Raw genomic sequence first — 14,723 nt, forward strand, 5'->3', positions numbered from 1 at the left:
TTCTTGCCGGAGACTAAGATTTCACATGTGATATTCCTTACCATTAGAACACAGAAAAATACTAAATGGAGCCAAGCAACAAGTCTTCTATAAATGATCTTTAAAATTGTGGAAGAGAAGAAAACTAATGATTTGCCTGTCATTCACTTCAGCTCACCATTGGGTGTGTTTTATCTTGTCTTGTTTTATATCATAAGCAATGATGTCACCAACTAGAGAGGCTTTGCTGGAAACTGGCTATTCAACATCCCAGCGTCAAGAAATGTAGTCATCCACATTCTTCCTTTATATTCATTCATTTTTGGAGTTATTTTCCATTCTTCCTTCTCATCTTCTTTTAGAGCTTTATGACACTCAAATCTGCATAATTGATTGTGAGCTATTTTGTCTGGCAATGACCAAGTTACATATTATTAGCTATTTAAATCTTGCCTGGTATTCTATTTGTGCCCCTTTTCATTCAGTTATTTTTCACTGAAACTCTGCTAGATCCTTTATAAAGCAACTAAAATGTTTGCTGTGTAATTATGCCAGATTCACCTACTGTTCTCTCTCAGTGCTATTCCCTGACATTGATAGGTTGAAACTCAAATATATGATGTAGGTTTTATAGTTAATTTCTGCTCATTGTTATAATTAAAGCATTTAAATCATCACTGTCTCCTATGTATGTCTCTTCTTCTTTGTGGTTTTTTTTTTTAGATTATAGTTCCCAGATACCTTCTTTTATTTATTCCATAACAAAATCCATTTTAGCACTTCCTGTCCATGCTTCTCTTGCAGCTCCTTCTATTTTAATGTTGTCTGCAATAGCTAAATGTGATCTCTCTTTACAGATCAGTCATAAAGACACTTACACAGCCTGAAACTAGGCACAGGCTCTATGGTAAGCCAGCAGGCACCCAAACTGCTCACCTGTTTTGCTGTATGTCATTGTTTAGCCCTGTCAGCCATTGTTAAGCCCTGCAGATCAATAGTTCCCAGTAAGTACAATGGCAGGAGGAATCATTTAGAGAAGAGAAATTCTGCCTCTAGCATTTGAGAAGCAGCAATGCCAAGCCAACCCCTCACTTAAAGTTTCATACATCTTATGCAAATCGCAAAGACAAAAGCTTTTTTTTTTTTTGCATTTTATTTTTATATTGTTTTTATTAAGGAAGAGTTAAGCCATTACTATCCTCTTCAGCTCTTTCATCTTCCATCTTAAACTAGAAATTTCTGTTTTACTAGCAACCCCCTTTTCAGCCTACTAATCTGGCGGCTCTACCACCTCTGGTAAGCAGCGTTCTGAGCTCACATCTCCAAATTTCCCCTGCAGTTATGACTGTAGAATCTAGATCAGAGTATGCCCAGAAAGCCATTTCAGCCTTTACATCAGCTTTCCAGTGAGGTTCCTGGTTCATGTAAGGTGTGTTGAGGAGTGACTCTGTCACATTCTTATTTAAATAGAGTTCTCTTGTGTTTCATCATTCATTTTGGAATGGGTTCCAGTCAGGCACTGTTATGCTCAACTGTCTCTAAAGGCTTGCTGAAGCCTGTCTTCCTGACCTTGGCTTTTCATTCTGGGACTTCTCTGCCTCATTAGTTTTCCATTTCCCCCCCACCTAACATCTGGAAAGATCTCCTCCTTTACCCATTCCTTGTAATTTTGTCCACCTTTTATTGTTCACGGCCTCTGAATGGCAGGTTTGGAGGCCCCAGATTTTCTGAATAAGGCGGTTTTCAGTTCCCTCTGTGCTGCTGAAGTAAATGCCAGTATTTTAACCACAGTTGAGGAGGTAAAGGTCTTTTAAAGATCAAAAAAGATGTCTGAGTTTGTTTTTCTTAGTCCACTCGGTACAGTAGGTGCACCTTCCAGGCTGCCAGCATGCCTGGCCTTTCGTGCTTTTTGTGACCTGGAGGGCTATATTTAATTCTGGCTGAGCACAGCCCACACTCATACACTGTGTCTTCTGTTCCCTTTTACTTGCAGACTACTTTCTTCAAAAATTTGCAAACATGTCTGAAAAATTAGTACTGACATTGCCAGTACATGATACCTGTATAAAATATGTCACTGCTATAGGAAGGTAGGAACAAATACAATGTTTATGGTGTTGGAACTAAAGAAAGCTCTGCTCCAGGATCACTTCCTCACAGTAAGTTTTGTTATACAGTGGAGCATCCTCTATTTCACCTTGAAAATATTTCCCTCAGCACAGAAGGTTTGATTAGAATTCTTTGTAGTTACAGAAGTTACAGAATATTCTGAGTTGCTAGTGTTTGTAGCTGTATCAGTTTTCACAGTGGTTTGTAGTTGAATCATTAGTCAGTTTTATTTTATTGTTTTCAGAGTGTTCTTGTTTTATTTACGCTTGAATGAACAAGATGTTTTGCGTGGATGTTTTCAAAAGCAATGATTAGCTGTGCTGTTTTTATAACCTGCAACAGTTTCTCTGAGCCTTGACAGTTCTCGCTGCTGCCAAAAACGGGAAACCTTAAAACTAGTTCGGTGTTGTTCTTTCATTCCTGCAGAGTGACAGAAAGTCAGAAAGTATTACCAGAGTTGCACTCTTTCTTAGTTCCAAGTGTGCAGTGGTGTCTGGAGTTTTATTTCCCCAGTACTGGAGAAAGTCAGACACAGCCGGCAGCTCCAAGAGAAGCATAGTTTGAAGAATTCCCATACTAAGCTTTGTATATCCTTGCACTGTTGTTGTAACTCTTCAGTTTGCAATCATCAGAAGCATCCCATAAATTTTTTCCCTGAGCTGTTCCACTGGCTTCAGTAAGACTTTGTGTAAAAAACCAATTTGCATTCGTAATGTGACTTGATTGAGATCTCACAACCACTGTATTTTCCTAGCTTTTGGTGCGTGTGTTCTATCTCATTTCATACAGATAGGCATCTAATTTGGAATTTTTCTCTCTAAGCTGCAGTTTGTCTGGATTTAATCCATCTTTAGTTATGGGCTAGAAATAACATTCTCAAAAGATTATTCAGGGTGATTTTTTACTGTTCATTTCTATGTGTACTCAGAGTTGAAGGCATTTGGACTTCAAAATGAGCAGGATAAAAAGATGTTAAAAGGCCCTTTCAATCTTGGCCAGCTGTAAGTACTAGTATACAAGTATCCATGGAGTGATTCATGCTGTGCCATTGCTCCTTTTAATCCAACTTATGCAAAGGGAAATTATACATGAGTTTATATAAAGGAAGGGATAAAATTAAGAACAAGATGTGCAGCAGATTGTATTTTAATGCTACTAAGGTCCATTTGATGACATGAAGTAAGTATTATGCATTTACACTTTTATGATGGAATTTATGCTGGTAATTTAATATAAATGTTCAGAAGTAAACATGTGGCTTCTGATGAATTTCTAGCCTTTACACTTTCAGTGTAATTTCAAGACATATCTCTGATGAGAGGAACTGAAAATCCCCTGTCTGCTCACTGAATCCATTAGATCACATGGAAGTTTTGTCCCTCTTGTGTGGAACATACTGGAATTCTAGCCAGTGTTACCTGGGCTCTGATGACACAGCCACCACCTTACCCTTCATGAAAGGACAGACTTGAGCAGTAAGACTTCACGTGCCATTTATTGGAATTGTCTCACCTCTGCCCATGTGTAGAGGTTACCTTCTCTTTCCCCTGAGATGGAGGCACCTGAAACTCCGGGTACATTTCTTTGTTTCCTTTATCTGTGAACTGCTTTGTACCAGGGTTGGAACCCCAACACACTGAATATGTTGCTTCTGTACTTCACTTTGTCACTCTGTTTAGGTAGCATGGAGTTCTTCAGTCATATCTGATGTGCAGAGATCAGCAGCCTGTCTAGAGCATGAGAGTTTAATTTCAGGTTTTGTGGCACATCAGGTGTCCCAGCATGACCTCTGTGACAGAAGCATGTCCAGTACTTTGTACTTTCTCATAACTCTACAAGTGCAGGGAAGACACAATCAGAACCTATATGCGAAAAAATAGTGATTCTCCTTCTTCTGTTTTTGTATATTGTGTAATTCTCAGCTGGTTTCTGGGTCACTTCCTTGAGCAAACCATCAGGGAACCCCCTCAGCTGGCCAGCGGGGCTGTCAGCCCTAGTGCAAGTGTGCTTGAGATGGAAGCCACACAGGGAAACTAAATTCTTCAGTATATCTTAGTATGCTTGTTAGAGTAGCTCATATAGCAGGGAGTGGGAACTGGAAAGCATTTCTTGAGATGCTTTTAAATGCTCTAAATCCCAAAGATGAAAAACTAATCTAAATATGAGTTCTTTTTAAGTAACATACTCGAGGGGACTTGTTTGACATAGTGAATTTGTAGAAGGCTGTGCAGCTTTTGCTCTATAGCTGATCAATTTTTGTCTTGCCATGGTCATGATTGGTCACTTGTTGCAATCCAATTGCTGTTTGATAGCCTGTGGGATAAGACTACATAAGAATTTGTAATGGAAACTATTTAAAGTATCCAACTGAGCTGTGCTTTTTTAAAAAAGTAATTCTGCAATTATCGAGGCCCATGGATATGAATCTGATGGTTCATAATTGTAGGTTTCTTTTAACTTAATTCCATCAAAACTTCCCTTTGAGTCCTCTCCTTCTCATTAGACAATCTTCATTACATAACCTGCATGAGAGAGCTGTCACAAATGCCATCAGGAAAGAAGCATGACGAGCTAGGCTCGAGACTTTTAATAACCCCACACAGTCTATATGCTACACCTTGTCTGAGTGAGGAGTGAATTCCAGCGTGATGAAAACTCTGCTGAAAGATTTCTTTTGACTACAGTGTTCATAACTGTGTCGTTTTTCTCATTCTAGTAACTGTGAAAAGCTCGAACTCATTGTAGCCTTCCTCTTGATAAGGGAGTATTTAACAGGATCCTCTCTTATTTCTGCAGGCTTGCCTACCTTAACAAAACTGGCAGCAACCTAAGTTATCTGTGAGCTCTCTGCTCTTCTCTGAGGTTCAAAAGTTAGTAACAGTCAACCAGTGGCAGACCTGCATCTGAAGACCATGACAGTGTTTGGTTGCCCTAGGAAACCAGCTAAAAATGAAACAAAACAGAAAAACTCCTGCCAAAAAAGGCTCTCAAACCCCCTATATCTTTTATTTCTTAGGGCCTGGGAGAAAGTCTGAAACCTGCATCCAATTTAAATGTAAAAAAAAAAAAAAAAACACAACAGNAAAAAAAAAAAAAAAAAACACAACAGTACAAGTTACAAAGTAGAATTTCCTGAACTATTGTGAATATGTAATACGTTTCAAATCACAGTTAGAAAGCACAAACTGGTGTAAACCTGAGCCAAATCCCATTCCTTGCAAGAGATCTGTGTGAAAAGCACACAGCAATTACCAGTGTGCTGAAGTAGAGAAATGCTCATTCATGCTGCAGGCTGCCAGGGCATCCAGGGAGGTACAAAAGCCCTCTCATGCTGAGCACCCTACTTTCTCAGGGAAAGTAAAACTGTGTTCCCCAGCCTTGAGTTCTCTCTGTTGCCCTTCAAGTGATGAGTTTTGCCTTTCTGTCCAGGCTTCCCTTTGTTGAAAGGAAGAGGGTTTTAAATGAAAAAAAAATCCCTGTGTGATCAAGGCGGTTGCAGTTTTCAGGCGAGCTGGCACGTCACGTTAAAGCCCATGTGAATACAGGGCTGCCTCCTCTTGCTAGGTTTGAACTCACATGACTTAACTTGAAGGAGAGAACACATTTTTGGTTGTGATTAAGGCACAGCTGCAATAAATGGCACAAGTTGCTGCCAGCCGAGGAAGAACGAGGTAAACCAGTTTGAGTGTGAGGTTCATAATAAACAGAAATGGAAGTGTTTGTTTGTTTGTTTTTCTCTTTTGTTTAGTGACATGCGAAAGCACAAATCATGAAAGGCCACTCTAATATATAGCTAAGGCCTTCTCTAATATATAGTTAATATTAAAAGCAGTAGAAAATTAAAGGCAGTGCTTTGCCTCAGTTACACTGTTAGAAGAAGAGTATTGGAGCAATTAGGCCAGTGACCCAGAGCAGTGTAACTTGGATTGGAATCTGGCCCCAAGCAACTTGTCTGGGGTCATACAGTCAGTGCCTTCATCTATGAGATCTCTTTTCCTTTGTTGTTAGTCTTGGAGACATAGGCAATTCCATAGTCTCGGAGGCAGCTGTACTTTTTATTCAGCAGAAGAGAAAAACCTCATCCCAGAAGAAGCTCCACATCCCTTCCTGCTTCAATATCTGCCCCTTTAGTAATCAACAGAGTGGGAGTCTGCTGAAAAAGGTCACTCCCAGTTTTCCAGCAGAACACCACTGAGATAGGATCCTTCCAAAAATACACCACACAATGGGTCCGAGTGCAGTCTGAAGGATGGTCAGCATTTCATAAGGATGCAGAGATACCTGATAGCTCAGGCTTCTGCTAAATGAATGAAGTACATGCCATAGATTGTTCTGCTTTTACAGTAGTGTTTCTGATCTAGTTATTTGCTTCCAAAATCTGGAATTCTGTATAACTGAAGGCATGCAATATGCACAAATTCTAGTATATGTCAGAGGCTGCAAAGTTCATTTTAGTTTTTCAATGGCATTTAAATTAAGCTAGAAGATGGTTTAGGGTGTTTTACATCCCTTGTTACCTTCCTTCCCCTTCAGCAGCTGAGAAATGCACATTTTAATTAAAATTTGTTTTTCAAATGTGTCTTGTAGCCAACACATGCTGAGAAGAGCCACTTACCACCCATGTGCTGCAAGCTTGCTGTGCTGAACAAAATGGGAGCATTTAATTAGTAGTAAATACTGTGGTGGCTTAATGTTTGTGGTCTATGATAATGTCCTGTTTGATTTCCAGAAGACTGAATTGCCCTTCCCTGGCTCTGGCGGTCGGAGCCATGAAAACCATTGGTGTGCCAGTAGGAGCTGTAGTGCAGCTGTAGCTATTTTTGCCACCCTGCAATTCTCATTCCACAGAAGGTTGCAGAGGAGCTTGTTTAGCTTCAACCTGACAAGGTTCAGTAAAAAAAAACAAAAGCCACGTCTGTAGTAGAAGCAGTCTGAGAACTTCAGTGGGAACAGTGTGTTGGTGTGAGTTGTTTTGCACAGGTGGGTCACTCAGGATGAGGAGCAAGAGGCTGATGTTTGGTGGTGGCGTTTGCACTCAGTCTCAGCTTATCTGGCCAACTCAGCTTACTTGGTTTTGATATTCATGAGCCACAAAAGGAGATCCCACCACTTCTCTGCTCTGTCCCACAAGGATTTGGTCAGTCCTTAGAGCATGGTAGGATCAGTAGAACTGCATCTTAGATAAGGGGAAAAGTAGGCATGATAGCAAGTATGTCAATTTAATCTTCTAGGCTAGGTGGTTTTTTAGTCTTACAGTTTTTCTAGTCCTTACTGAAGAAATGTGTACCTACATGATTATTCACAACCTTCCAGTTGCATATTTTCATCTGAAAATGAAGGTCCTCCTTTTTCATATTTTCTTCATATATTTTTAACACAGCAAGAATGAAATTTTGTTCTGCACGTCTGTGTTTAGCTTCACATTTCACTTAGTTAACATTTTCGTGTAATAAAAATTGCAAAAAGGAAAGAGGAAAAACGGGGTAAATAGTGGCCCAGCCCTGTGGAACACCAAGTGCTCTGTCAAAGCATAGAGGCATCCAGTTTTCATAAAAATACTCCTCCCAAAAATATCCATAAGGAGTAATGGGGACCCTAAAAAGGTAATTGTATCAACAGAGACTTGCATCTATTTCCACTTTAGTACTCAGTCGAGGGTTTTGGCTGCTATTGACTTTCTGGAAATGTGGTTTAGTGTTGAATGAGTAAGGTATAAATATTAAATACTTCCAAGGTGTCAGGATACCAAATAAGAATTAAATCTTTGTGAAAGAATAAGGTCAGCCTTGCCAATTTAGTCATTGATCAGATTTGCAGTCAGGTTTTGTTTTACGCTTTGGGTTTGTGAAACTCGTGTGTGTAGTTGCAGTCACATTTTTAGAAGTTCTTGAGCGACTTGACTTAAATGCTGTTGATTTTAGTAAGACTCTTCTAAACCATTTAGGTACTTCTTAAGATATTAACAAATGTTACTTAAATTTTTATTTCAAGTAAGGAAGGATAGGTCAAAAATCAAAGAAAAAATTGTCACTGATTTGGACCAGTTGTCTGATAACAAGAGAGTGCAGCTTACAGTGATATATCTGAATTTTCTGTATGGTAATAGCAAGAGAGGAAACAATTATTTTGAGGAATTAGTTTAATGATGCAATTAAATGCATTATTTATTTTAATTAAAATGAATTACAGTTATTAAATAATTTAGCTATAACTGCAGTTAGCAAGTTATAAATTCATCCACATTCAAGCTTAAATGGTCCTGAGAATTTTGATCCTATTAGTGCTTTCAGAAAAAATATTGTGGGGATAAGTGCTAAACTCGGATATATTTGACACAGAAATCCAGAGAAATTATTCTTTAAAAGTTTATCCCTTTTAAAGTATCAGTCCAGGGGATATTTCTGAGTTAGTGACATGTAGATTTCTTTGCTATGGAGTCCAGAAACTGCCTGCAGTGTAAAATGTACTTTTCCCTCCCATGTTCTTTTTTCTTTTTGGCTGGAATCTTGCAAATTATCAGAGGTTGCTGTTGCATCATGAGAATCAGTAGAGTTGGCAAATGTAATTTAGGAAATAATTACAAAGGGTGACTTCATCTCACTCTTAACTCCTATGACCTCCCTCTCTAGTGTCTAAAAAGAATTAGATTCCTCCAGGGCAAAGTTAAATGTGAGACATAACTGTGGGTACTCAGATAATCCCCTCTAGCAAATTGCCTTTCTTCACTGAATGGAAAGTGAGCCTGAGGAGACTGAGGAGACTCACTGCCCAGGGCTGGTGGGGTTTGTTAATATTTTCTTCTTTCTTAGCATACTAAAAGGTTTATTTCAGGTATAATTCCACAGATATCTGTGGTCTTATTGCTGGAGTGAATGTTGTTCTTGGCTTTTTTTCTTGTTACTGTTTCTACTGTCATATTTAAGAGATATTTGGGCTTTCTTATCTTTAACTTAGGAGTACATATGTATCAACAAATCCAGACTTGAGAATTTTGTATCTATGCCAAAATTTGTATTCCACAAGAATGTTATAACTTAATTTCTGCTTCCTTATTATAGTAACCTTCTCTGTAAAGATATACCTAATTTTCTGCTGAACATAATGTCGGGTTCAGTGCCCACTGAGAGAATGACTGAGCTGTAAACCAAAGCCCTACAATTCTGATAGCACAGTCATATTCCAAAATACACCAGGGTAACTCTGCTTGCCTCTGCTCACTGTCAGGTGTGTCAGGTGTGCCACTCTTGCCTTGTGCTGTGAGTGGAAAACATCCACAGCCGAGGAACCGAAGCCCCCGAGGTCCCACCTGCTTTGGTTTAAGGCCAAACGAGCATCTCAGTTGAGTTGGTATTGAAGCAAATGCCAGAACTTCCAGCCCGTGCTGGAAGCTTTCCCTTGGTTCTGCCCTGTCCTGCAGCTGCTGTGCTGCACCTCTGAGCCGTCCTGCTGACACAGAACAGGTCTCATCCCGGAGCTGACAGTGAGAGAGGAGGCTGGGAGGGAGCAGGATGCTGCTCCCTGGGAACTCCGAGCCTGCACATTTCTCCCAGTCAGTGGCACAATCGAGACACCGCTCCTGATTTGAATCATGGGAGCACTTGTGGAGTACCTTTATCCTCCGTGTGAGACACAGGGAGAATCGAGTCCTTTCTATGAGACTGAGACAAATTCTTCAGTACAGAAACAAGCTGGAGATTGCTCAGTGCTTTATTTGTGTGGACACACTTTGGGGTGCATTCCCTGCTGAAGAAGATGGCAACTACTGAAGGTATGATTGTGCTCCCAGAGCCTAGCTGTGTTCTCTTTGTTTTGCCATGTGGAATATTCCTTCTGAAGTCAATGTCCTAGATTAGCAGGAAACAGCTAAATTAATCCTTGAGTTAAAACCAAGTAACAAGAGAATCTGAATGTATATGAACGTTTCAAAAACACTCAGTAAATATAAATTACATATTATAGTTAAGTAATGCTTTATTTCTGAAACTATTTATTAAAAAATTTGGACAAAGTGCACATTTCTTACTAGAAAATGCACAACAGTAGTATCAGATCAGGGGAGCAAATAAGGAAAAGATTTAGAGGGGTTTATCCCTCTAACAGGATTTCTAGAGTCAGGCATTCCCTCTTTATCTAATTTAGGAATTGGTTTTAAAAGGATACTTGCTTAGAAAATATTCTTAAATATGCTTATATAAATATGAAAATCTATATTGGGAGGTAGTTTACCAGGATTCTGGGGGAGAGGAGAGAGAAGCATTTAAGAGTCTGAGACTAAAGAGCCTGAGACTCCTCAGTCATTTTTTTTATACATGAAAAGAAGCACAAATAAAACATAAATGTTCCTTCTGTGGTTATGGGTAGCAAGTTGGACCTGGAAATAAAATAGCTGTCCTAGAGAAGTGCCACTTACATGGCCTAACGAACAACAGCCTTGATTTGATAATTTTTTGAATGTTGTTGTCTTTGTATTTCATTGTCTCTCTTGAGCAAGGTGTTGCGGTGAACATTGAAATTCTTGGTATTCAGGTTAATTACTTGCTTGGTAGGGACATATTGTCCTGACTCTGTAAAACAATTTTAATTAGCTAGCAGTTGGACAGGAACCCTTTCATTTCAGAGCTTGGGAGAAAAATATGATATTGTGTTTTTGCTTAGTTAAATTTCAAATATGCAGCTAATATGTAATTTCCTGGCACTTCCCTGTCACTTTTGATGGTTATACAGAACAAAGTTTTCTCCCTCCTATTGAATTTTTGAGGAAATGAAATACTTTCTCAGTAAGTTGGAGAATTCAGTCTCAATTACAGCACTCAAGTATTGTCAGTCTATATTTGATTTCTATAGCAACAAACATAATATTTTACCTTTATCGATCTGATATACAACCTCTCAGCTGAATTATCAAGACACGGAAAGGTAGAAATTCTCCTGTTTGAGAAGGTGTAAGGCTGTTTCTGTTCTTTTTAAGAGAGTTACTATTTGTAAAGGAGTTGTTCTTAGTTGTTAGTATCCATATCCAGTAAGAGGATTTCTTATGTCATGCTACCTATGTGCTCTTATGAAGTTGATCCCCTCTCATCAAACATTTCTACTTCAAAAGATCATAGCTTATGTCTCTCCTGGTATTGAAAATATTAACTTGAGAAAAACATTTTCCAATTTCCCTACTACATGTATTTTGAGATCTGAACAAGGTGAATTTTTTTTTTTAAAAATGTGATTTATATTATAAAATTTTGTTTGGCTTTAATGTGTCTTTTACATGTGCTGTTAGTATCTGCGTATGATGTAAATCTGATCTTTTGGGGTCTCAAAAACGCAAATCCTCATCCACATTTTCAGATCTCTTCCCAGAATGCATTAAGGATCCAGTGTGAGCTTTTAATTTTGTGCTGCGTGGGTACAGTCTCGCCTTGGTTATTTCTGGCTCACGAACCTGAGCCACATTTCCCTTATCAAATTCCTGGGTTTTCATGGAGCTGATGCCTCACAGAAGTACCTGCAGAGCTTAATATCTTGTGTGTGTTCCTAGAGACACAGCAGCACTTAGTGCACTCTCTTGTGCGTGACAGCAGCCAGGATTGAACCAAACTGTGTAAACCACATGAAATTAAATCAGTGTAGGAGAATATTGTGGTGACACAGAAGTGGCATGACAACAGTTCCACCGACTTGCCTCCCAGTTCCTGTCTGTGGGATATCACCAGGATTTCCCTGTACATTTGTCTTTCCCAGTTTGTTCTGCAGCTTCGGGATGTCTTACCTGCCATAAAAGATTGCAGCAACCTAGAGGCTGCTCTGAGGTGCTTTAGCACAGACACACTTTGGATGAATGGAGCAATTACCACTGAATCTGAGCTTTCTTTTTTGTAGCAAACTTTTGATCCTGGGACACAGGTCAGTGTTAGAGGTGGAGGTTCTTTGGAAGCTTGGAATGTTACACACGCTTACCTTTCTTTATTGTCTATGTAGTTCCCCTAAAATATATATTTTGTATCACCTAGCTTTCCATCACTCTTTTTCCCATCACAAAGCCCTTTTTCATCATATAAGCATCAAAAGATCTCATTTTTTGCAAGTGTCTTGAACAGCTTTCTCCTTTGCTGCTGCTAGAGGTAAATTCAGAGAAGAGCCAGCCTTCAGTCAGCATTTGAGCAGGACCCATTATGTACTTTGCTGTTCATCTACCAAGTTCTAATTGAGCCTTAAATGAGTGCCTTGACTATAACGAGTAGTGACATTTCTGTATTTTCAGTTAAATTCTTTGGGAAACATTAGACTCCATGACTTTTAACATTATGTTTATTTAAAATCTCTGATTGCATGTTTGTCCTCTGGCAAATTAAACTGAGGTTTTTGCATATCACTGTGAAATCCAAGTTAAGGAAACTGCTGTCCCCAAGTACTTAGCTGTCAGCCCCTCAGCTGAGAGTGTGGTAGCCAGACTACTGAGCTCTTGGGATGTTTCAGTGTAACTTCCAGCTGGGAAAGACAGGGTTGTAACTGGAAATAGCCATCACTAACAAGCCTTCCACTGTTTGTGCTGTGTTTTGTTTTAAGTCTAGACCATATTGAAAGCAAAGACTTTCATCCTCAGATAAAGAAACTTCTTAATAGCAATCATTTCAAATGCAAGGACAAGCTTGAGATTCACAAAGTACAAACTGACAGCCCAAAATGCCTCAATGTTTTTTTACAAATCCTTTGGGAACGTGTTTTCAAAGATCCTTGGCAATGGTGTTGGCAGCATAATAGTGATTTCTGAATGTCTGCTCCAAAAGCATCACAAGTCCACGTTTCCCACAACATGGCTCTAAAGGCACTGAAGATTTATCCCTTAGTGCAAAGAAACTGAGAACCAGATGATTTGTCTTTGTCCATACAACTGGAGATTTTCCAGGGTGACGCCAAAAGAGGGAAATCTATTTTATACATCTTGAGGAGGGTTCATAATAGGTTTAAATAAAACCGTAAGTTACACTTCATTAAGCTGATGTAATTTGCATCTTGAGGGACAGAAGGACAAAGCCTTAGCAGGAAACACAGCTGACAAGAGATTTTAAAGTAGTGCAAGGAAAAACCATTTTATCTCTTTTTTTTTCTCTTTTCTGTTGGTTGTTCTCCTGACATGTTTGGGCTCTGTGATATAATGCACATTTACTTCACTTCAGGGATGTGGAACTTTCCACCAATACTTAGCACAGCTCTGAATTTGGTTGAGGGATAGTTCAGACACCCCACACACACACCTTTATTCCAAAATGTGTTTAGATATTTACATTTTTTCAGTGTAAAATGAATGCATAATTTTTGTCCAGATATTGGATAAATAGCAGAATCGGTTGATTCTAAATCCCATGAAGGGAAGATAGCAATCTGAGAAGCTTTCCAAATTACTTTGCTGATCATTCCTCCTAGTATGTAAGTCTAAATTGCAGTTAAACAGTAATATTTTACAACTCTATTTTGTCATCCATGGTTACTGAAGGGATGCTTTCATGGCTCCAGTGGAGAAAAGGATTTCACCTGGCCCTGCCTTCTTTTAATTTCTCCAGCTTTGAAGGGCATCATTGCAGTTGAATGAGAATTTAACGAGTTTACTTCACACTGAGTACAAACGGTATCTGAGGGTCTTTTCCCTGTCAATGGATGCCATTGTAAGCAGTGCTTTGCAGGTTCTGTTTTCTGAGGATTTGGTTCTTGATTGCTGGATGATTTTCCATACTCTGTAGTGCAGCAAGCTCCACAGTTAACGCTGCGAAAGGTGGCATAGCAGTGTTATGGATGGAATTACGGCAAAGAGGGTGGGAATTGGTTTGCTGAATGCAAATCCGTGAGTTCTGAATACTTTGAAATTCTACTGCAGCGTGTCTGGTGCAGAGCCTTCGAGCATGAACCTGTCTTTTTAACGTTTCTAAACAATGAATTACATTCAAACTGTGGGGAATACAAATGTGTGTGTAGGGAGTCTTTATCTTCATTACATGGAGAGCATACTGCTTCCATTGCTGGCGCTTAATAGCAGGAATGTATTTGCCAAGGTAATATCAGAGACAAAACTTCCATAAGCAAGGTCACAGGAACCCAGAAATGTATTATTTTATCGGTCTAGTTTTATAAAACTCACTTCTCTGAGCTGAAAGTATGCTTAGGGGGTGGATTACAAATCAGCCCTTTCAGGATTTCTTTTGTGGATAACATAATCAGTTTGTCTGTGAAATGAAAAACCAGTAGGCACATACTCCCTTGCCCTGCTGTGATGTTCTGCATTTTTAGAACTAAGGAAAAAATATGGTCAAGTATTGTAGAATAATAAAAAATTGGTGATTGTGAATGCTTGGTATCCAGCAATGAGAGGTTGTGTTAAGGTTCTTTTTCACCATCCTTCCACTGCTACAGATGTCATGGTTCCATTTCTTTTGAGTGACGAGGCAAATTATAAAAAAAATAATAATTTTCCAGACATTTTTGGTGTGGACTTACCATTTTCCAAGTCTTATCATTTGTTTCCAGTGGTGACAGATGAAAGCCATGAATGCTCAATGAGAATTTTCTGCCTTTTTTTTTTTCCCATTCAGAGATAATTTATGTAAGTAGAAGATATAATGAGGATACTAAATTAAGTGTGTCTGTGT

The 14,723-nt window shown here is 39.0% G+C and overlaps 1 protein-coding gene across 5 annotated transcripts in view; it reads left to right on the forward strand.

The window, feature by feature from the left end:
- PHYHIPL (phytanoyl-CoA 2-hydroxylase interacting protein like) overlaps nt 1-14,723 on the forward strand; it is a 132,153-nt gene that overhangs the window by 102,732 nt on the left and 14,698 nt on the right. The window contains exon 1 of one of the 5 annotated variants that reach the window (XM_017836361.1): nt 9,665-9,856. The exons of the other annotated variants lie outside the window; for them this stretch is intronic. Within the exon in view, the coding sequence (XP_017691850.1) occupies nt 9,841-9,856 (16 nt within the window). The 5' untranslated portion in view covers nt 9,665-9,840. Of the gene's footprint in view, nt 1-9,664; nt 9,857-14,723 lie in introns of those variants that run through there. 5 annotated transcript variants of the gene reach the window in all.

The sequence above is a fragment of the Lepidothrix coronata genome, unplaced genomic scaffold, assembly GCF_001604755.1.
Source record: "Lepidothrix coronata isolate B3197 unplaced genomic scaffold, Lepidothrix_coronata-1.0 Scaffold276, whole genome shotgun sequence".
In the NCBI taxonomy this organism is placed as follows: domain Eukaryota; kingdom Metazoa; phylum Chordata; class Aves; order Passeriformes; family Pipridae; genus Lepidothrix; species Lepidothrix coronata.